This window comes from Dasypus novemcinctus, chromosome 11, assembly GCF_030445035.2.
Source record: "Dasypus novemcinctus isolate mDasNov1 chromosome 11, mDasNov1.1.hap2, whole genome shotgun sequence".
Classification (NCBI taxonomy): domain Eukaryota; kingdom Metazoa; phylum Chordata; class Mammalia; order Cingulata; family Dasypodidae; genus Dasypus; species Dasypus novemcinctus.
In genome coordinates, this window is record NC_080683.1 from 24,517,895 (window position 1) to 24,540,509 (window position 22,615).

The following is a 22,615-nucleotide window of genomic DNA, read 5'->3' on the forward strand; positions in this document are numbered from 1 at the left end:
ATACTCTTTTTGTATATAGCTGGATTTGATTTCTTGATATTTTATTGAGAATTTCTGCATTAGTGTTAATGTCTATAATGTTATTTTCTTGTAATATCCTCATGTGGTTTTAGTATAAGGGTCCATAAAATGAGGTGGGAAGTGATCCCTTCTATTATATTTTCTGCGAGAGATCGTCTAGAATCAGTGCTATATCTTCTTACATGTTTGAGAGAATTGCCAGTGAAACCTTTTGGGTATGACAATTTCTTCCTCAGAGGAATTTAAAACATAAATTCATTTTTAATAATTATGGTACAATTCAGGTTATCTATTTCATCTTAGGTAAATTTTGATAGATTGTGATTTTGGAGAAATTGGCCCATTAGTCTGTGGTTTTGGAGTAATTTGTGCATGAGCTTTGAATTTAAAGTATTCTCTTATTATCCTTTATATTTTAATGATATGATATGATACAGTACAATATGATAAAATGGGTCTGTGGTGCTATCCCTTATTCAATCCTGATATTTATATTTTGGGTATTCTCACATTTTTATTTGTCCATCTTGTTAGTGGTTTGCCCATTTTATTTATCCTTTCAAAAAATCAACTTTTGCTTTCACTGATTTTCTCTATTGATTTTTGTTTTTAAATTCATTGCCCTCTGCTCTTTTCTTTATTTCCTTCTTTCTATTTTATTTGGGTTCATTTTCTTCTTCTTTTGCTAATTTCTTAAGATGGAGGCTTAGATTACTGATTTGAGACCTTTTACTTTTCTAATACAATCACTTATTGCTATAAATTTCCCTTTAAGTACTACTTTTGTTGCATCTCAAAAAATCTGATGAGTTTTAATTTCATTTTCATTCAGTTTAAATCTTTTCTAATCTTCTTTGATAATTCCTCTTTGGCCCTGGATTATTTAAAAGTATGTTGTTTAATGTTCAAGTGTTTAGAGATTGTGAACAGGATTGTTTCAGCAGGAGATTTTCAACAAATCTTTCTATTATTGATTTTTAATTTAATTCCTTTATAATCAGAAGTCATACTTTGCATGTTTAGACCACATACATTTAATGTAACAACAGATATGCTTGGATATAGGCCTAAACTTTTATTTTGTTTTCTATTTGTTTCTCAGATTTTTTCATTAATTTCTCCTTTCCCTCCTTCTTTTGTATTATTTGAACAGTTTTCAGTTATCTATTGTTACCTTGACTATAACTTTTTTAGTGGTTTCTCTAGGGTTTACAAAATTTGTTGTATTTGTAGAATCAACTTTTTACTATTTCAACTGGAATTTAGAAACCTTACCATTACGTAGGTTCATTTAATCTCTCTAATGCTAGATTTGCTTTATATAGTAAATGTACATTCACTGGAAACTCCAACAGATAACATTATAATTTTTGCTTTCCACCATCAAACATGCTTAAAGAACTCAAAAAGGAGAATAATAATCTATTACTTTTACTCAGATATTTCCCATTTCTGTTTCTCTACCTTCGTGCAGATATTCTTAGTTTCTTTCTGCTATCATTTCCCTATGTCTGAAAACCTTTCTTTAGTAATTCTTTTAGAATTGTTTAGTTTCCTATAGTGTGAAAATGCCTTCATTTCACCTTTATTCCTGAAGGATATTTTCACTGGATATATAATTCTGAATTGACAGTCCTTTTCTTTTTTTCCCTTGAAAATGTGTCATTTCCTTCTGGCCACCATGGTTTCTGATAAGAAATTCAAAGTCATTTGAGTCATTTGTCCTATAGACAATGTATCATTGTTCTCTGGCTGCTTTCAAGATTTTTCCTTATGCTTCAATTTTCAGCAATTTAAGTATGGCGTGTCTCAGTGTGGATTTCTTTGAATTTATCCAGTTTGGGTTTCATTTAGCTCTTGATTATCTAGGATTATGTCTTTTGCCAATTTGGGTAGGTTTTACTGCTTATTTTTTTTCAATCCTTTTTTTTTTTTTTTTTTTCCAGAAATGCACTCTTTCGCCTCTCCTTATAGGAGTCTAATGCCATGAATTTTAGATATTTTGTTTTTGTACCATTGGACCCTAGGTCTTGTTCATTTTTTCTTCTTTCTCTCTGTTTTTCAGATTGGATGATTTCTATTGATCTTTTTTTCAAGTTCACTAACTCTTTCCTCTGCCTCTTCATTCTGTCATTCAGTGCATTTAGTGAGTCTTTATTTGTGGTATTGTATTTTTCAGTTCTAAAATTTCAGTTTTTCTTTATGTGGTCCTGGGTTGAGTTCCTGGAGCCTCCTAAAGAAAAAACAAACAGATAATGAATGGGCAATTAGCAGACAATGAATAGACAACAAGCAGACAATGAGAAAAAACAAAAAACAATGAGCAGACAACTAGCGCAAATAATGAAGCAAAAACAACAGTGAGCAAACAGACAAGGGAACCATGTTGGGGGGGCAGTGGAACTGTCTCACTCAAGTGCTTGCACTCTTAATATCTATATATTTCTAAAAAGAGTGAATGTTAACATTCAATAATACCGCTTACCTGAAAAATAATTAAGTTCCCGTCCTTTCTTTCCAGTACCACTTTGGTGCCAGCAGCTTATCCCCCCAGGAGGAAGGGATAAGCAGAGGAAGGAAGCAGAAGCCAAATATATTCACTTTCTTTGAGCTAGGCTGTCCACCAATGCTGGTTAGCTGGGGTTGAGATGGAGTCTTACTTTTGAATGAAGTTCAAGTGTTGACTGTACCTTGGATAGGGTGCCTTGAATTTCTGAAACATCTGTGTTTTTGTATCAGAACATGACTATAGAACAATCTAATATGCATGGAAGGAAAGAAAAATTATGTGGCCTGCTGAATTTTTATCTACTGGCAGAGAGAATCATTTCCCAGTCCATAAAGTTGAAAAGGGTGGTGAGAGACAAACATGAGCTACTTTTGGGTTAGTGTTATGTCCTATGTTCCATTTATTGGTTACAATATTGATAATGGCACCACTTATTTAATCTTACCATGCTTTAGGCACATTCTGATTTTTTCACATAGAATAACTAATTTCAAGTCATAACACTCCAGTGTGATAGTTGCTACTAGTATATCCTCTAGTTTCCAGGAGAGAAAAGTAGGGCATAGAGAAGTTAAGCAACTTGCCCAAGTTTCCAGAGCTGGTAAGTGGTGAAGATTTGAAACCCAAGCTTAAACATGAAATCTTCTCTAACCACTGAGCTGTTATGTGTTAAGTTAAGCACAAAGAAAAAATTGAAGAACATAGGTAGGGGGAGAAGTTGCTTTATGTTTGAACTTCATTTAAAATTTTAGGAGTGGTCTGATGGTTTTTGATAGCCACCACAAAGGTTGTGTGAGTGGATGAGGAGAAAGTTCACCAATCAAGAATGCTAAAGGTCTCTATTTGCCTCTCTGTGGAGTCATGAGTGTTTCATTACTTTTTTATTCCTTATCTGTGAAACAAATACATTATACCAGGAAGATTCTTAAGTATTTTTCATTTCTATAAGCCCGTTAATCTTTGAATCTATGAAGGAAAACTGAGACACTATGTCCTCAAAATTTTCCAGAATGAAAAGAGGAAAATTTACTTAGATAAAACAGTAAAAATAGAGAAAACATGCAGCTACACAAATAGATGGTATATATTTATTAAGTAATAGAGTGAGGAAGTTGGTAGAGTTTCAAGAAAGAGCAAAATATATTTTAGTTGAGGTATGATCTTGTCCCTAATGCATATCAATTTGGATAATAAAATTCATGACATTTTCTTCCAGAAATAAATTTTGGATCTTGTGGGAATTGAGCACACAAATCATAAGAAGAGAGTGAGAGTTTAAGAGGCCCAAGATTCCACAGCCTTGGGCAAGCCATGAGAATACCCGTGACCTGACTTTCTATTGTGGAACAAAATGGTTCATCAGCATGCCATCCACTGCAGGGGAATTCACAGAGAATGATTTCATTGTCCTAGAACCAAAACATTGATGTCTTGGGAGGTTCATGGTCTTAAAGCTAATATCCAACTTTATTCAAAACTCAGACTATTTCTAAAATATCCAATTTTAGGCCAATCACTTTACATTTCTGAGCTTTAGAATCCTCGAGAATAAAAAATAGAAACAATGCTGGCAAAAATTTAAGCAATAAAATGCCTTACATTATACAACATGGGATTAATTATATTATCTATTAAATGGGTTTGATTTTCATAGTAGATCAGTTTAGAAAGAGTAGTAAAAAAAAATTATAGGAATAATCTGATTGTCATAAGCAACTGTAACCTGTTGCATTCAGTGCTGGTACTACAATATAAACTGCTTTAACCAAATGTTCAAGCATTTAAAAGGTTTTTTTTTTCTTCTTACTCCAAAGAAAATTACAGAGGAAAAGTCCTATATAGGATAAAAATACGTGTTCTGCAATATAGAAGAAAATCGTGCTAGCCCATCTCCAGGTAGCTGTGACAATTTGGAATTATGAAATCTCTCACCTTTCAAAAGGTGAATTTTATCCCCAGAGATAGAGAAGTCAAAAATATTTCAAACCATACGAGTTCCTTTTCTCTACTTTATTCTATATCACTTAAAGAAGGTATCATTGGAGGTAGTCTGGCAATACCATCATTGTAATAAACTGGCATGTTATTTCACGAGAGCAATCTCATTTCAACCATGCCCAATAAATGAAAATGTCAGATTAAGGCTGATTATTTTTTTTATTTGAAAACCATAATTTATTTTATTTGAAAAATCGAAATTTAAAATAACAGGTTGCCCCAATTCATTTAGCAAGTTTGATTTATACACGTGTATACAATTTACAGCGTGCGTCTCACTATCGCAATTATTTCATGGAGTGAGTGATTCCTTTAATGAAAGGGAAATCAAATTCCCTTTCATTCTCTAGTTGCGACTGATTGTGTCTTTCCCCCTTAAGTTTGTCCCTTTAAATATGCTCAGTTATAGCATATCAAAGGTAAATGATCAAAGCTTCTTACAAAAGATTCACGTAATATGACTAGTGTTCCACTCTCTTTAATAAGATAGCTTTTTTCATTCATATGGTGGGAAAGGGGTGGGAGTGGAAAGAGAGTTGGAAAGTGAGGTGGAGGGAGAGAAAGATATAAGGCAGAAATCATTTAAATGCCCACAGAATTTTCTCTTTTAGATAATGTAAACAACATTAAAAATCATAAGAAAACTTGTCTTACTATGTGAAATCAATTGAGATTTCTTTATCTCATTGTCATTGGGGGGGGGGGGAAACTTAAAGATTTGTTTCAAAGGATTTATTATGATCCTATTAAGATGTTATTCCCCAATGGTTCCTGATAACTTTGCCAAGGATGTGATACTGAATGTGTTTTGTATAGTGACTTTTTCCTTTTTCTTCTTCCTCCCTTATAATAAAGTTTATAGCCTTTTCTAGCCATAATAAGGCAGAACAGCTTATATTAGTGAATTTATTTTTAAAAAGAGCAACTCTAAATGTTGTGTGTTCAAACGTTTCTCCCCTCACATAGAAGCTTGGGAGGAATTTAGTGCTAAATAAATGCTGCCTCAAACCAGGGCAAGATAAAACATAAATCATTGCATTAAAACCTCTAACAAGTCTATCTGCTTTTTTAAATGACTGGGAGATGAAAGAGAGGAGTCTCATTTAAGAAGGCCCACCGGATCAGTTCTGCATTTATATAGCTGTTATCAAAAGCAATTCATTTGGAGATCAAATAGACTGACAGATAGGATAAGCAGGGGATCACCAGTGCCTTCAGGCACCCAAAGCCAGGAAGCCTTCCCAGCATCATCACTAGTATTGTGTCTAGTCAATGGTCATGTGTACTACCACTTCCACTCTCTGCCAGCTGCATGTTAATGCACTTTTTCTAGCACTTTTTAGACAAACAATTTTAGGGAGATGGGACGTTAGAATAATGTTTCCTTATATGGGTTGAGTAGAAAATCCTTCTGTTGGACTGCAATGAGTGCAGACCATGTTTATCTTAACTTTGGACCAAGGTGATAAAGGCTAAGAGGGGAAAAGTAGGAAAGAAGAGAGCCTTGTCAAGGGCCCTGGCTTCCATGACCTCTCCAAGGTTTGGCACGTTCCCCAGGTCTTCTGGAGGCAGCAGACTGTGTTCAAGGGAAGCATGTCAGTATACAGTGATTTTGCACAGGTGGGCATTTCCAAGGTTAGTATCTGGGAGACATTTTTGTCAGTGCAGAGGCTAGTCTTTCTACTCCTCTTTTAAAAAGAATTCCCTTGAGAAACAAATAAAATCATCTTTCAGAGCTAACTCCTAACACAAATATACACATAAATAAATATGGGTGTGTAGGCACACATACACACATAAACTTCCAGGAGATTGTACTCTATTTCCATAATATATATTTTTTTCACTTAATATTAAAAAGCAAGTATTTTTTTAATTTTTTATTTATATATATATGTATTTTTTTAATGTTACATTCAAAAAATATGAGGTCCCCATATACCGCCCATCCCCTTCACCCCACTCCTCCCCCCAGAACAACAACCTCCTCAATCATCATGAGACATTCATTGCACTTGGTGAATACATCTCTGAGCGCGGCTGCACCTCATGGTCAAAGATCGACATCATAGCACACATTCTCATGCTATTACTCTCTAAAAGCACAGTTTTTAATGACTCAATAGCTTTGATTGACTGGATGTTCTGATCTAGATTTAATTATTTCTCTTTTTGTTCATTTTGGATGTTTTGTTGTTGTTTTGAGCATATGTGTGCACTTTATATTTTGTCTGCATATTTTCCAGGAAAACTATGATAAATTATTTAGAAAAAATTAGTTTTGGATCACTTAGACAAATACATATATATTTTAAAGTCTTTTGATAATGGTCAAATTACCCTCTATAAATTTCATACCAACTGATAACCACACCAACAATTATATAGGAATGCTCATTATGCTGTACTTTGTCAGTATAAAGAGTACTCTCATATACTGAATATTATCATTTTTCTAAATATATGTTAATTGCATAGGTAAAACATGGCATCTCCTTGTTTCAATTTGATTTATGTCATCGCCATAGAAATTAACCATTTTAACCATTTTATATGTTTATTTCTATTTCTTTTTTTTTCTCTTGTAAGAAGTCTATTTACCCTTTTATTGGGGGTGGGGGCAGCATGGTTACGGTGGTGGTTTGAAGCTGTATGTACCTGAGAAAAACATGTTTTAATTTTGTCCGTTCCTGTGGTTCTGAACCCATTGTAAGTAGGACCTCTTGATGAAGTTTCTTCAGTTAAGGTGTGACCCTGTTCAGGATGCGTCTTAATTCTATTACTGGAAGCCTTTATAGTCAGAATAAAATTCAGACAGAGAGAAGGAAAGCTGCAGAGAGCAGCCAGAAGCTGAAATTCAACAGAACCTGGAAGAGAATGGCAAGGCCAGGAGGGTCCACCATGTGCACTGCAGGTGATGGAAGAGCTCAGGGCCAAGAATCACCAGCAGCCAGCTCCAGAGCACCACTGTCACTGGGGAGAAAGCATCGCCCTGATGACACCTTGGTTTGGACATTTTTCTGGCCTCAAAACCATCAGCTAATAAATTCCCATTGTTTAACCTGACAAATTTCATGGTATTTGCTCGAGCAACCAAGGGAACTAAGACAGTCACCTTTTTCCTAAACAGATTTACAAGGCTTTAGAATATGAAGTATAGTAACCTTTGTTTTAGATATTACAAATAGTTTTATTCAATAGAGAGAGCATCAAGGTAACATTAAATTAAAAATCTAAAAGGGTGCTATATTAGTCAGCCAGAGGAGTGCTGATGGAAAGTACCAGAAATCTGTTTGCATTTACAAAGGATATTTATCTGGGGTAAAAACTTACAGTTGCAAGGCCCTGAAGAGTCCAACTCAAGGTTGCTTTCTCACTAAAGTCGGTTGGCAGGTGTTGAAGCAAGATGGTCTCTGGTCTTTGCATGGGTTCAGCCTTCCCCTCTGGGTTTCTTCTCTCTCAGCTGCAGGCTGGCATAGGACTCATTTCTTTCCAGACTTTTTCTTTATCAGTCTCAGTTCTTCTGTTCTCTTCACAAGGTCAGCTGCAAACCACCAGGTGAGTGCCTCATCTCTCCCCTGGGCCCCAGGATCAAAAATGATAGAGCTTTCTCTTCCAGTGTGTCTTCTTGAGTGACTGTCCATCATACCTTGTGGATGTGGTTGAATCAAAGCCCTAATCTTAACAGGTAATTTAATCAAGGACCCCTCAACTGAATCCAATATAATCAAAGGGTATCATGCCTGGAGGAATAGATTAGTTACAAACATAATCTTTCTCTTTTTGGGATTCATAAATAATCTCAAACTGTCACTGGTGTGATTATGAAATAGATACTTTGTTGACTTTAAGCCATTGTATCTCTACCAATTGTTTGTAAACTATTTACGTAAACTTCAGGTTTTAAAACAGTATTTATATATGGTATATACATAAAGTACTTGTTTTCAAATTGTAGGTAGAGATTGAGAAGAGTAAACTTTAATTGGAAGTACCATTCTAAACTTGTTTGACACTTAAAACCCCAACCATTTTGACATAGCATATCCTGGAAAAATAAATATAAACTTAGCAAGTGCCATTAAAGTGAACCCAGAAGTATCTTCCTTCTATTGAACTTAAAGTGTCACTGAATCAACAGATATTTACTGAGCATCTACTCTCCCTCTCATTGGCTAGGACAATTATAAATATTTGCAAATTTTTACTTACAAATATTTCAAAGGCATAAATATTGCCTGAAGTCTGAGGTAGGAAAACAATTTTTCCTGTTTCATTCTTCAAATATTCAGACCCATTATTTACTAAGCCATTGTATTAGGAGAAGAGTGGAGAACTCAATGATACAGGAGACCCTTGTATCAATAAGCTTAGAGTCTAATTGGGTAAAGACAAATTCTATAATGTCAACTATCCCTCATCACCAAGACATGGCCTTGTAAATAAGGAAAGAGAGATAATACATTTCAGGCAATGGAAAGCTCAGAGTGGCATGATAAACCAGAGGCAGACATGGTCTGGGCCCCAAAGGATGTAAATAGGTCATGATTTGTACAAGATGAAGTAAGAAAAGTTGTATATATAAGGAAGGAGACAAATATTTTCTCTTGTATTTCTCAAGCTTAAAAAAATACCACTTTGCCTTGAGATCCAATAGGTCCAGCGACTTTTTACTTTTGTGTTTGTGATGCCATTCCTTAAGCCACCACACCTCCATCCCTGCAGCACTGAAAGGGGCCATTAAACAGGGGCAGACAGGAGCACTCTACCCTATGCCTGCTCCATTCTGTCCACAACAGGGACCACAGGGCATTGTGGTGGTGGATTACCACAGGAGAGAACTCCTACCTCAATTCCCAAGTAACACTCTTGGCTGAATACATGGCCAGGGGTTGTCATTAACATAGGTTTTCTTTCCTACAGAACCAACCTCACTCATGGACATAGACGGTCAGAGAGGATACTACTTATGATATGTTAAGTAATGGTTCCCCAGTATATATCCACATCCTAATTCCTGAGATCTGAGAATACATTACTTTACATTGCAAAAGGGCCATACTGGTATGATTAAGTTAATGCTCTTGGACTGGAGAGATTATCAGGATTATCCAGGTGGGCACTAAATATAATCACAAGGGTCCTTACTAAAGGGAGGTAGGAGATGACAGATACAGTGGATGATGTGGCAACAGAAGTAAAAAGTAGGAGGAAAGCAGAGATTAGAATGATGTGTTTTGAAGACAGAAAAAGAAACCATTCACCATGGAATATAAGTAGTCATTAGAAGCTGAAAAGGGCAAGGAAACAGATTCTCCCCTAGAATCTCCAGAAGAAATGCAGCCCTGCCGACACTGATTTCTGAGTCCTGAACTCCAGAATTATAAGAGAATAAATTTGCATTGTTTTAAGTTACTAAGTGTATGGTAATTTCTGACAGCAATAATAGGATGCTAATACATTATTTGAGATGCTTCTAAAATAGTCTTCTTCAGTAATTGGAATTCCATCTTTATATATAAATTTGTTGGGTTATGGGGTGAGAAATCTGTTAAAATGGCCCTACCTCTGGGAGGTGTGCTGTATTTAATATTACAAACTCATTGTGAATTATTCTATGAAACTACCCAGAAATTCTGGAAGAAGAACATCAATGTATAGGTAAGTTTAACAAGGAAGAATGTGGAAACGATAGGTCCACAGATCGAGACACGTCTGGGGTAAGATGGTCTGAGCAACTGAGATTTAGGGACAAAATAAACTCTGCCCTTGTGCCCAAAGGAAGCATGGATTTACTTTTTGTTTTTAGCATGGCTTTACCTTTCAATTCTAAATAGGATATCCTCGATCTCAGAGGCCACACCTCTGTTAGATGAGAAATGATACCGCTCTTTTCAGGAAATGAATGCAGTATTTAATATAATACTTGGTTTACTTTCTTGGACTTTACATGAAGAAGGCATTTAAACTGGGTTCTATCTTTTAACCACACCTAATTGCTTATCAGTTATCAATTGTGTTCTTCCAGCAATTTATCAGTATCTGAAAAGTAAAACAGAATTTCCCATGCCCTTATTGTTTATAACCACAACTGGAATATATATATATATATATATATATATATATATAAACCATAAGTCAAGGAAAATAGAAGGATAAGAATGTCATTTTCTCAGATATCAACAGTAATTCTTGAGTTGTGCCCTCATACCTTTGGAATTCTAAACTGTGCCTGCCAGGTTTGACCAAATCAAGGACCTCCCTTTCAGGGACACTATAAAATCATTTAACTTAACATCCTTTACCAATATTTATAGTTCAGAATACTAACAATTTATTAATATGTAGGGAATTATTATTTTATATTATTTATAATGGTGATATATTTAGGTTGACCAAACTCATCCTGGTTTGCCTGGGACTTTTGGGGTTTCCTGGGTTTAGCACGGAAAATCCCAAATCCCAGAAAACACCTCTGCACCAGGCAAATTGGAATGGAAAGTCCAAATACAGATACATCCCTGATAAGATGTCATTTCAAAAAATGGTTTTACTTGTGCCAAAAGATTTGAACAGATATTTCTTAAAAAAAAAAGGCCATTAATGACATGAAAAGATGTTCAAAATTATTAGTCATCAAGGAAAGGCAAATCAAAACCACAATGAGACACCAATTCACATCCATTAAGTTGATTATATTTTTTAAAAAAAGAAAAGTAAGCAAAGATGTGGAAAAATAGGAACCCTTGAATATTGCTGTTTGGAATGTAAAATGGTACAGTCATTATGGAAAACAGTGATAGTTCCTCGGAGAGTTAAACAGAATTACCATATGACTAGGCAATTCCACCTCTAGGTATATACATAAACTAACTGTTTTAGTTTGCTGGACTGCTTAAAGCAGATACCATGAAATGGGTTGGCTTTAAACAATGGGAATTTATTAACTTATAGTTGAGGCTGTGAGACTGCCCAAATCAAGGCATCATTAAGATGATGTTTTTTCCCTAAGATCGGCTGCTGTCCAATGATATGGGGACATTTTTAACACTTGGAGTTGTCCTGGGTGGCACTGCAGGGACAAATGCTGGACATTGTATGTCCTGCCATGACCCACTGGGTGGACTGGGGGAGAGTGTAAACTACAATGTAAACCACTATCCATGTGGTGCAGCAGTGCTCCAAAATGTATTCACCAAATGCAGTGAATGTCCCACGATGATGAAAGAGGTTGTTGATGTGGGAGGAGTGGGGTGAGGGGAGTGGGGGTATATGGGGACCTCTTATATTTTTTGAATGTAATTTTAAAAAATAAAATAAAATAAAGAGAGAGAGAGAAAAAAAAATCCTCCCTCAGCAATGCCTTAATTGAAGTAACCTCATCAAAAGGTCTTGCAATAGATTTACACCCACAGGAACAGATTAGCTTTAAGAACATGTTTCTGGGCTACATACAGCTTCAAACCATCGCACTAATAAATATTCATTCACTGTTTTTCATAGCATCATTATTCACAATACTCAAAAAGTAGAAGCACCTCAAGTCCCCATCAACAGATATATCGATAAACAAAATGTGGTGTATATCTACAATGGAATATTACTAAGCCACAAAAAGGAATGAAGTTCTGATACATGCTACAACACATATGAAACTGGAACACATTAACTTTAGTCAAATAAGCCAGATACACACAAAAATATTGTGTGGCCCCACTTATACGAAATACCTACCAAATACAAATTTACAGAGACAGAAAGTACAAGCTACCAGGGGCAAGAGTAGGGTAGGGAGAACGGGGACTTATTGGTTAATGGGTACAGAGTGCTGCTCAGTGTGATGAAAAGGTTTTAGGGATGGATAGCAGTGATGTTAGCACAATATTATGAGTGCAATTAATACCATGGAATTGTACACTACTTGAAAGTGGTTAAAATGGGAAATTTTATGTTGTATATATGTGTAATATAGTAAAAATTTTAACAAATGTTTTTACCCACTTAAAGGAAGCAAATTTTTAAAAGTTTAAATAAATGATTTTTAAACACAGAGTAGTATTTACAATTGTAACTCAAATTGATGAAGTTGGAATGTGGAATTGAAAAAGTGAGTTTGTAAACTACATTTTTAAAAAAGAAAGTATTTTAAGCCATAATGTTATTTGAAATTCTAATTCAACTTACATATTGGCTAAATTTTTAATTTGTTTTATTTTTACTTCAATGTGCAATCAAAATGTGCCTTTTAAGTTTTTTTTAAGTTAATCACATTTTTAAGGCTCTGAATTAACATTTTCTCTAAGCCCAATCAGACACCACCTGTCAAAACACCAGACAAGCCAGCAATTGTGCAGCTATTCAAATCCAGAGTGAAGCATCTATATTTCTAATGCTATTTCAAGGCAGTGTATCAGATTTAAGATCTTTATTTTCTCTGAGACAGGGTGGCATGTAGATAAATGTCCTGATGGTGCAAGCTTTCAAAGAATGTTGCCATTTATACAGTGGATGTGCATCCCTGCACAGCCACCAGACAAGACAGCACATGACACAGCTAAATTAAATTCCTTTTTCCCATTCCCTACTCCTTTCCTTTGCCCCCAAATCCTCCCTCTTCTCTTTTCTGCTCCGTCCTTCAAATGTTCATTTTGAAGATATACTTTTCATTGGGATTAAAATAGGGTTTGCATTTAAAATTTTCATTTACCAAACAGATGAATATTTTACTCAAAGGGAATGGTATTAAGGAGAAATGATTTTCCATGTGCCCTGAGGCCTGGCATAGACAGGATTTGATTTGCTATGTTCAGTTGGAATCTGGATTGATACACAGAGATGAGAAGGAGTGTTTAATAAAATTTACATTTCATTTTCTCAGTTAACACCAGTCTCCTGTCACTCATGGAAATGATGGGAATGCGGCAAATAACTTCTGTCAGAACCTAGTTGAGAAGACAGGCTGGGTAATGAGAAGGCAGAAGGGAGAGAGAGAAGAGAAAACAATCTGGTTGGTTTCCCTCTTGTAGTTTCAGTGATGGAAACAAACCCATGTTGGCTGAAGGATCTGATAACTGGACACCTCCATACTGGGAGAAGGAGATATGCCAATGGAAAACCCTAGGCAAGACACCTGGAATGGACATGGTCCAGCTGCCCCACAGTGGCCAGTCATACCATTGGAGAGGAATCTGGGGATTGAATGAATTCAGCCTCAGAGAGTTTTCAAGTCTGCTGCAAAAAAGAAGAGGAGACATCCAAAAGACAGTAGCAAAGGCAAGAGACGAGGACTGAGCTTCCCTTTTTTCAGTGAAACCAGAGTGTCTGTATTGTTTTTCCATTGCTGCATAACAAATTACCACAAACTGAGTGGCTTAAAAAGGCACCTAGTTATTAGCTCACAGTTCTGTAGGTCAGAATACAGGGCAGACTCAATTGGATTCTCTGCTCATATTCTCACAAGGTAGCATCACAGTGTTGGCTGGACTGGGTTTTATTTGGAGGCTCTGGAAGCATCAGTTTCTAAGCTCTTTCAGGCTGTTGGAAGAAATCATTTCCTTATGGCTGTAGGACTGATATCCCTGTATCCTTGCTGCCTATAGCTGGGACACTCGCAGTTCTGAGAGGCCACCTGCATCTCTTGCCAGGTGGCCGCCCTCATCAAAGCAGCAATGGGACATAGAATCTCCACACTTGGGATATCTCTTACTTCCTCTTCTGCTACCTACCAAAGAAAACTCTCTTCTTTTAAAGGGCTCAAATGATTAGGTTAGGCTCACCCAGATATTTTCCCAATCTTAAGGTCAACTGATTAGTAATCATAATTACATCTGCAATATCCCTTTTCCCACTTAACATAATCAATGGTGTAATACCAGGTGACTGAGATCATATGAATTGTATATGATCTTCTACATATGAATCTTATGGAGAGCTACTGAGTCCATAGCCTTACACAAGGTTCCTTATAAGCTCTTCACACAGGTAGTTTGTCCTGTATGACATTTCAGGGATCCTTTGCTGAGTAAGCAGATTTGGCCACACTCTAACCACTATATACTGTAGAACATTCCTTTCCTCATTATAGACTTCTCTTTCATTTTCTTTCACTCTTCCTTGATCTCTCTTCCCATTTGTTTTCCACTATTGAACTCTTTTTCTTCTCCATCTTAGTCCTGCAAGTTCTACAAAAACTAAGAGCATTTCCTATAGGCATTTCCTATACCTTCTGTAGTCTATAGAGATTTCCAACCTCTGATCAATCATAACTTGGAGAAATTCTTTTAAAATTTATTTTAATAGTAACATATATTTATAAAAATATTGAACTACAGAAAGAAAGATATATAATTTAACCACTGAATGCTTTTTGTTTTTTGTTTTAGGCACTGGGAATTGAACCCAGGTCTTTGTATGTGTGAAGCAGGATTTTAACCATTGAGCTACATCCACTCTGCCAAGGATATATGATTTGAACTGAAAAGCAACCATTATCTCCTAACCTATTATTTAGAGGTAGTCATAGTTTACAAAAATGTCTGACCTATCTCTCCATAACTTTTCTATATAAAACCTAATTATATATGGACTTAGACTATATATATTGATTTACAACTTGGTTTGTTTTTAGCCTAATGTTATATCTTGAATAACTTTATAGAAAAAAAGCCATTTTATTTAAATAAGTATAGATGTACCATTGTCTTGGTCACTAAGTTCTAAGTCAAGGTGCTAGCAGGCCATGCTTCCTTCTAAAGGGTTTTAGTGGGTGGCCAGCAATCCATGGCATTCCTTGGTTTGGGGCAGCATAACTCAATCTCTGTCACCATCACGTGGCTGTCTTTCTCTTACTGACAGTGTCCAAATTCCCTCTGCTTATAAGGACACCAGTTACTGGATTAAAGACCCACCTTAATCCAGTTTGGCCTCATCTTTAGTAATATCTTTAAAGATCCTATTTCGAGATGGGGTCACCTTCATAGCACCTAGGATTAGGGCTTGAAAATATCTTCTTGGGGAACACAATTCAATCCACAACAACTACTAAACTGAGGAAATATAAATAAAAATAATCAGATACAGTCCAAACAAATTTCCAGCTTTGCTACTCTGTCATCATAAGAATTATGACAACTGATGCTGTTTCTTCATCAATATAATGAAGAGAATAGTGAGTCTTTCCCACATTTTTCAAAAGGGAATTTACTTTCTTTCCTTTTATTCCAGTCACTAAATTTGAAATAAATGATATGGTGATATAGTAAATAAGGTCATTTTGATACTGAAATAAGAAATGAGGTAAAGACAATCAAGTCTTTGAATCTCAGGAAATTCTAGGAAGGTCTGCAATTGTGAGTAAATGAATCTTCTGACTTATAACAAACCAGCTTGATGGGCAGAATCTACCCTTTTCTTTGATTGTTCTAAGCAAGGAAATGTCCAGTCTTTTTCAGTAACCTATTCCAGGCCTAAAAATAACAAATGTAGGAGGAGGAGCAAAATGGCAGCAGAGTAGGAGCTCCAAGAGTCAGCTCATCCTACAGTGCAGGTAGTAATCACCCAGAGTGACTTTAACAACCTGTTTGGGAGACCCAGGAGACCAGAAGAGGATCCTGCAACATCCTTGGGAAAAATGGAAAGAGGAAACTGCCCATCTGGAGTAAAGATTCATGAGTAGATGAATCAAGATGCCTCAAGAGCTATCCCCTGGCTAGAGTTGGAAGTTCCATTTTACAAAAATGGGGGAGGAAGAGACAGTCAAGCACTGACTTCAGCTACTGATTAGTAAATTTGGCTGGCTAAAGTCCAATCCCAAGTACATCTAAAGTTTGAATCTGTCCAAGTCAGAAAGAGGTTGGTAACATCCATTTTAACTCTGGCATGAAGAGAAGCAGGGCTGATTGAAAATTCACAGTGCTAGTGAGGACCAGCTTCTTCCCACCCAGGCCAGATTGCTGCCCTAGCCTGGGCTCCAGCACCACCTCCAAAAGGTAGGAAGCTGGGGGGACCTGCACCAGCATCTCTGGGCAGCTGCAGTCACTTTCAGCCTGCACAGACTTGATTTTGGGCACCCATGTGGCTACAAACCTGTCCTCAATAGGACAGAAGGGGAGCATTGTCTCCCCAGGCTCTCCAAGCAACTGCAGGCACTTTTGGCCCACTTGAACAAGATTGTTAGGCACACCTGTGGCTCCACTCCCACCCCTGACAAAGCAGGAGAAGGAATAGTGCTTCCTTAGCCTGTCTGGGCAACTGTAGTTGCTTTCAGCCTGCACTGACTGTATTATTGGGCACCTCTGTGGCTATAACCATTCTCCTGGATAGCCTAAGAGGAGGACAGTGCCTCCCCAGTCTTTCCAGGCAACTGCAGGCACCTTCAGCCCATAAAGACAAGATTCTGGGTCACAACTGTGGTTCCAACCCTACTCCTAACAAGGGAGGAGGGGGACTGTTGCGTCAGTCTATCTGGACAACTGCGGTCAGTTTTGACCTACAAAACTTAGTTTACTGCCCACACATGCAGCTCTGTTCCTACACTAGGCAAGGGAGGAAGGTGCATGGAGCTTCATCAGTCTCTTCAGGCAACTACAGACAGCCTTTTATTGCATGGCTTGGATTACTGGGCATGGTTGTGGCTCCATCTCCAACACTAGCAGGAGAGAAAAGTTGAGAAATTTCATCTGTTGCTGGGGCAATGTAGGCAGCTTCAGTCTCCATGGCTTAAAGTACCAGCTTACCCTCAGCTCTTGCTCTGCCTCTAACAAGGTGGAAAGGGCAAGAAACAGGAAAAAAGCTGAAAAAATTCAGATTAGCTAAACACAAGCTATTATAAACTTCAAAAAGAAGTTGAAAAAAGTGTCAAATAGAGAGCTCTAGACATAAGCAAGAACATGAGCCCAGAATAAAAACATAAAGTAAATAAAATGCTAGACAGCAACAAAAAATTACAAGCCATACCAAGAAAGAGGAAGATTTGACCTAGTCAAAGGAACAAGCTAAACCTCCAGATGACATAAAAGAGTTGAGACAATTAATCACAGATGGTCAAACAAATGTCCTTAATAAATTCAATGAGATAACTAAAGAGATTTAGATATTAAGAAGACACTGGGTTTGCACAAAAAATAATTTGAAAACAAACATAGAAAAATTGCAAACCTTGTGGGTATGACAGTCACAATAAGTGAAATTAAAAACACATTGCAGACATATAACAGCAGATTTAAAGAAGCAAAAGAAAGGATAAATGAGCTTGAAGACAAGGCTTCTGAAAGCTAATACACGAAAGAACAGATAAATAAAAGAATGGGGGGAAAATTGAACAAATTCTCAGGGAACTAAATGATGACAAGAGATGTGCAATCATACATGTCATGGACATCCCAGAAGTAGAAGAGAAGGGAAAAATAGCAGAAGAAATATTTGATGAAATAATGGTAGAAAATTTCCCAACTTATTGAAGGACATAGATATCTGTGTCTAAGAAACATAACATACTCTAATCCAAATAAATCTGAATAGAACTACTCTGAGTCACATACTAATCAGAAATCAAATACCAGAAACAGAGAATTCTGAAAGCAGCAAGAGAAAAACTACTCAGCATACACAAAGGATGCCTAATAAGATAAAGTACTGATTTCTCATCAGAAGTCATGGAGGCAAGAGGCAGTGATGATATATTTAAGATACTGAAAGTGAAAACCTGCCAGCCAACAGTCTTATATCCTGCAAGATTATCCTATAAAAATGAGTGTAAGATTAGAATATTTACAGATAAGTAGAAACTGAGAGTTTGTAACTAAGAGAAAGGCTTTGCTGGAAATACTAATGGAAGTACTACAGGCTGAAAAGAAATGACAGGAGAGAGAGGCTTGGAAGATTGTCTAGAAATGAAGATTACAACAGTAAAAATAATTAAAAGTGTATAAAGATTGGTGAAAATATGATATGACAGATAAAACCCAAGGTCAAAAGGAGTGAAGAACAGCCTGTACAGTAATAACATTGAGTGTTAATGGATTAAACTCCCCAGTCAAAAGACACAGACTGGTGGAAAAGATAAAAAATAAGAGCCATCTATATGTTGTCTACAAAAGACTCACCTTAGACCCAAGGGTAACAATTGACTGAAAGTGAAAGGCTGGAAAAAGATATTCCATACAAGCAATAACAACAACAACAACAAAAAGCAGGAGTAGTTATACTTATTTTGGATGAAATAGACTTTAAAATCAAAACTGTTATTAGAGACAAGGAAGGACATTATATATTAATAGAAGGTCAATTCACCAGGAAGAAATAACAACCATAAATGTATATACACCTAATCAGGGTATCCCAAAAAACATGAGGCAAACACTAGCAAACTAAAGGGAGAAATTTGTGTCTCTGCAATAATAGTTAATAACAGTTAGAGGCTTCAATATAACATTCTCATCATACATCAGGGCAGAAAATCAATCAACATAGAAACAGAAAGCATAAATAATATGATAAATGAGCTAAACCTAACAGACATATACAGAACATTACACACCAAAGCAGCTGGATATACATTCTTCTCAAGTGCTCATGGATCTTTCTCCAGGATAGACCATATGTTGGGTCAAAAACATATCTTAATAAATTTAAAAAGATCAAAATTATACAAAACAATTTCTCTGGTCATAATGGAATGAAGCTGGAAACCAAGAGCAGTCAGGAAAAAGGGAAAATTCACAAATATATGGAGATTAAAAAACACACTTAAATAATCAATGGGTTAAAGAAAAATTGCAAGGGAAACATCTCAAGATGAATGAAAATGAGAGCACAACATATCAAATCCTATGGGATGCAGCAAGACAGTACTGAGAGGGAAATTTATACCCCTCAAAGCTTACATTAAAAAAGAAGAGAGTTAAAATCAATTACCTAATTACACAGATGGAAGAACTAGAAAATGACAGGAAAATATTCCCAAAGCAAGCAGAAGGAACAAAATAACAAAGATCACAGCAGAAATAAATGAAAGTGGAAACAAAAAAAAAAAAAAAGAGAGATTTTTTTAAAGTAAATTTTTCAAGAAAAGCAACAAAATTAACAAATCCTAGCTAGACTGTCAAAGAAAAAGAGAGAGAAGATGCAAACAAGTAAAATTAAAAATGAAAGTGGGGACATTATTACTGACCCCATGAGATCGTAAGATGATACTATGAAAAACCGTATGCCTACAAGCTAGACAGTGTAGATGAAATGATCAAATTGTTTGGAACATACAAACAACCTACACTGACCTTAGAAGAAATAGAAGACCTCAACAAACCAATCACAAGGAGAGATTGAAACTGTCATCAAACAACTCCCCAATATGAAAAGCCCAGGACCAGATGTCTTCACAGGTGAATTTTACCAAGCATTCAAAGGAGATTTAATACCAATCTTACTCAGACTCCTCTAAAAAATTGCATAGTGGGGAACACTACCAAACTCATTCTATGAAGTCAACATCACCCTAATACCAAAGCACATAAAGATATGAAATCCTCAACAAAATACTTGCTAATTGAATCCAACAACACATTAAAATCACATGATGATCGAGTGGGATTTATACCAGGCATGAAAGTGTGGTTCAACACAAGAAAATGAATCAACATAATACATCACTTTAAGAAACCAAAGAAGAAAAATCACATGATCCTATCAATTAAGACAGAAAAAATTGGCAAAATATAGCATCCTTTCTTGATAAGAAAGAAAGGAATTGAAAGAAACTTCCCAAAAACAATAAAGGGTATATATGAAAGATTCACAGCTAATACTGTATTCAATGGTGAAAGACTGAAAGCTTCCCTGTTGAGATTCAGAACAAGACAAGGAAGCCTCCTGTCACCACTGTTGTTCAATATAGTGCTAGAGGTCTAGTTAGAGCAATCATGCAGAAAAAAAGAAATAAAAGGCATCCAAACCAGAAGGAAGAAATAAAAATTCTGCTGTTTGGAGATTATATGATCCTGTGGGTAGAAAATCCTGACCAAAAAATCTACAACAAACCTACTAGAACTAATAATTGAGTTCACCAGAGTGGCAGGATGCAAGATTAATATGCAAAAAGCAGTAGTGTTTTTATACAGTAGCAATGAGCAATCTGGGGTGAAAGTCAGGAAAAAAATTTCCATTTACAGTAGTGACTAAAGAATCAAATACATAGTAATAAACTTAATGAAGGGCTTAAAAGACCTGTACTCAGAAAACTACAATGCATTGCTGAAAGAAATCAAAGAAGACCTAAAGAAATGAAAGGACATTCTGTGTTCATTGATTGGAAGACTCAATAATGTAAAGATTTCAATTCTATACAAATAGATTTACAGATTCAATGCAATCCTAATAAAAATTCTAATGGCATTTTTTAAAATAAATAGAAAACCCAATTATCAAATTTATTTGGCAGGGTAAGGAGTCCTGAATAGCTAGAAACATATTAAAAAGGAAAAACAAAGTTGGAAGACTCTCCCTTCCAGATTTTAAAGCACATTACTTGCCACAGTATTAAAAACAGCATGGTACTGGTATAAAGATAGACATAGAGACCAATGGCACTGAACTGATGTGTCAGAAATAGACCCTCACATCTATGGTCAAGTGATGTTTGGACAAGGTTGTCAAACCCATCCAGCTGGGGCAGAGCAGTCTATTCAACAAATGGTGCTGAGAGAACTGGATGTCCATATCCAAAAGAAAGAGGATGCCTAACTTACACCTTAAACAAAAATTAACTCAAAATGGATCAAAGACCTATATATTAATGCTAGAACCTTAAAACTTCTAGAGGAAAATGTAGGGAACCATCTTCAAGACCTGGAGGTAGGTGGTGGTTTCTTTAACCTTACACCCAAAGCATGAGTAATGAAAGAATAAATGGATAAATGGGACCTCCTCAAACTTAAATTCTTTTGTGCTTCAAGGACTTTGTCAAGAAGGTGAAAACGCAGCTTACTCAATGGGAGAAAATATTCGGAAACTATATACCAATAAAGGTTTGTTATCCATGTTATATGAAGAAATCATACAACTCAATGATAAAAAGATATGTGACCCAATAAAAAATGGGCAAGACTTGACTAGACATTTTTCCAAAAAGGAAATACATGTGGCAAAAAAGCACAAGAAAAAAATGTTCAGTATCACTAGATATTAGGGAAATAGAAATCAAACCAAAAGTACAATGAGATATTATCTCACACTTCATAGAATGGCCATTAATTAAAAAAAAACAAAACAAAATGGAAAACTACAAGTGCTGAGAGGATGTGGAGAAATAGGAATCCTCCTTCACTGTTTGTGGGAATGTAGAATGGTGCTCCCTCTATGAAAGACAGTCTGGCAGTTCTTCAGGAAACTAAATATAGAACTGCCATATGATCCAGCAACCCCGCTACTAGGAATGTATTCAGAAGGACTGAAACAGCGATGCAAACAAGAATTTGCACACCTATGCTCATCGTGGCATTATTCATAATTGCCAAAAGATGGAAACAACCCAAGTGTCCATCAATCAATGAATGGATAAATAAAATGTGGTATCTACATATGAAGGAATACTATACTGCTGTAGGACTAAATGATATTGGGACACACATGACAACATCAATGAACCTTGAGGTCATTATGCTGAGTGAGATAAGCCAGACACAAAAGGACAAATATTGTATGGTTTCACTAATATGAACTAAATATAAAGAACACATGGAGTTAAAATCTAGAGTAGATTTTAACTGGGAGATAGATGACCGCTGAGAAGGGGTGGTACCGATACTTAATGTTTGTAGAATTTTTATTTGTTTCACTCTGAACGGTTGTAAATGAATAGAGTAGATAGTAACACATTATAGTGAGTACAATTAACACTGATGGTTTATAAATGTGATAGTGCTGAAAGGGGGTAATCTAAGGATGTAAATGTCAATTGAAAGAAATCTAGAGAAAAATCAAGGACTGTATAATTTAGTGAACCTGGTGGTGGATGAGGATTGTGGTTACTAGTATAAACACTATAATGTTCTTCTATGAACTTGAACAAATGTATGTCACTATTACAAGGTG

At 36.0% G+C, this 22,615-nt stretch overlaps 1 protein-coding gene across 1 annotated transcript in view; it reads right to left on the reverse strand.

Moving 5' to 3' along the window:
- Positions 1 to 262: 262 nt before the first annotated feature.
- The window catches only part of PKHD1 (PKHD1 ciliary IPT domain containing fibrocystin/polyductin), a 568,785-nt gene continuing 546,432 nt past the window's right edge, over positions 263 to 22,615 (reverse strand). Inside the window, exon 68 of the mRNA XM_058306868.2 lies at positions 263 to 2,254. Within this exon, the coding sequence (XP_058162851.1) occupies positions 2,211 to 2,254 (44 nt within the window). The 3' untranslated portion in view covers positions 263 to 2,210. The remainder of the gene's footprint in view (positions 2,255 to 22,615) is intronic.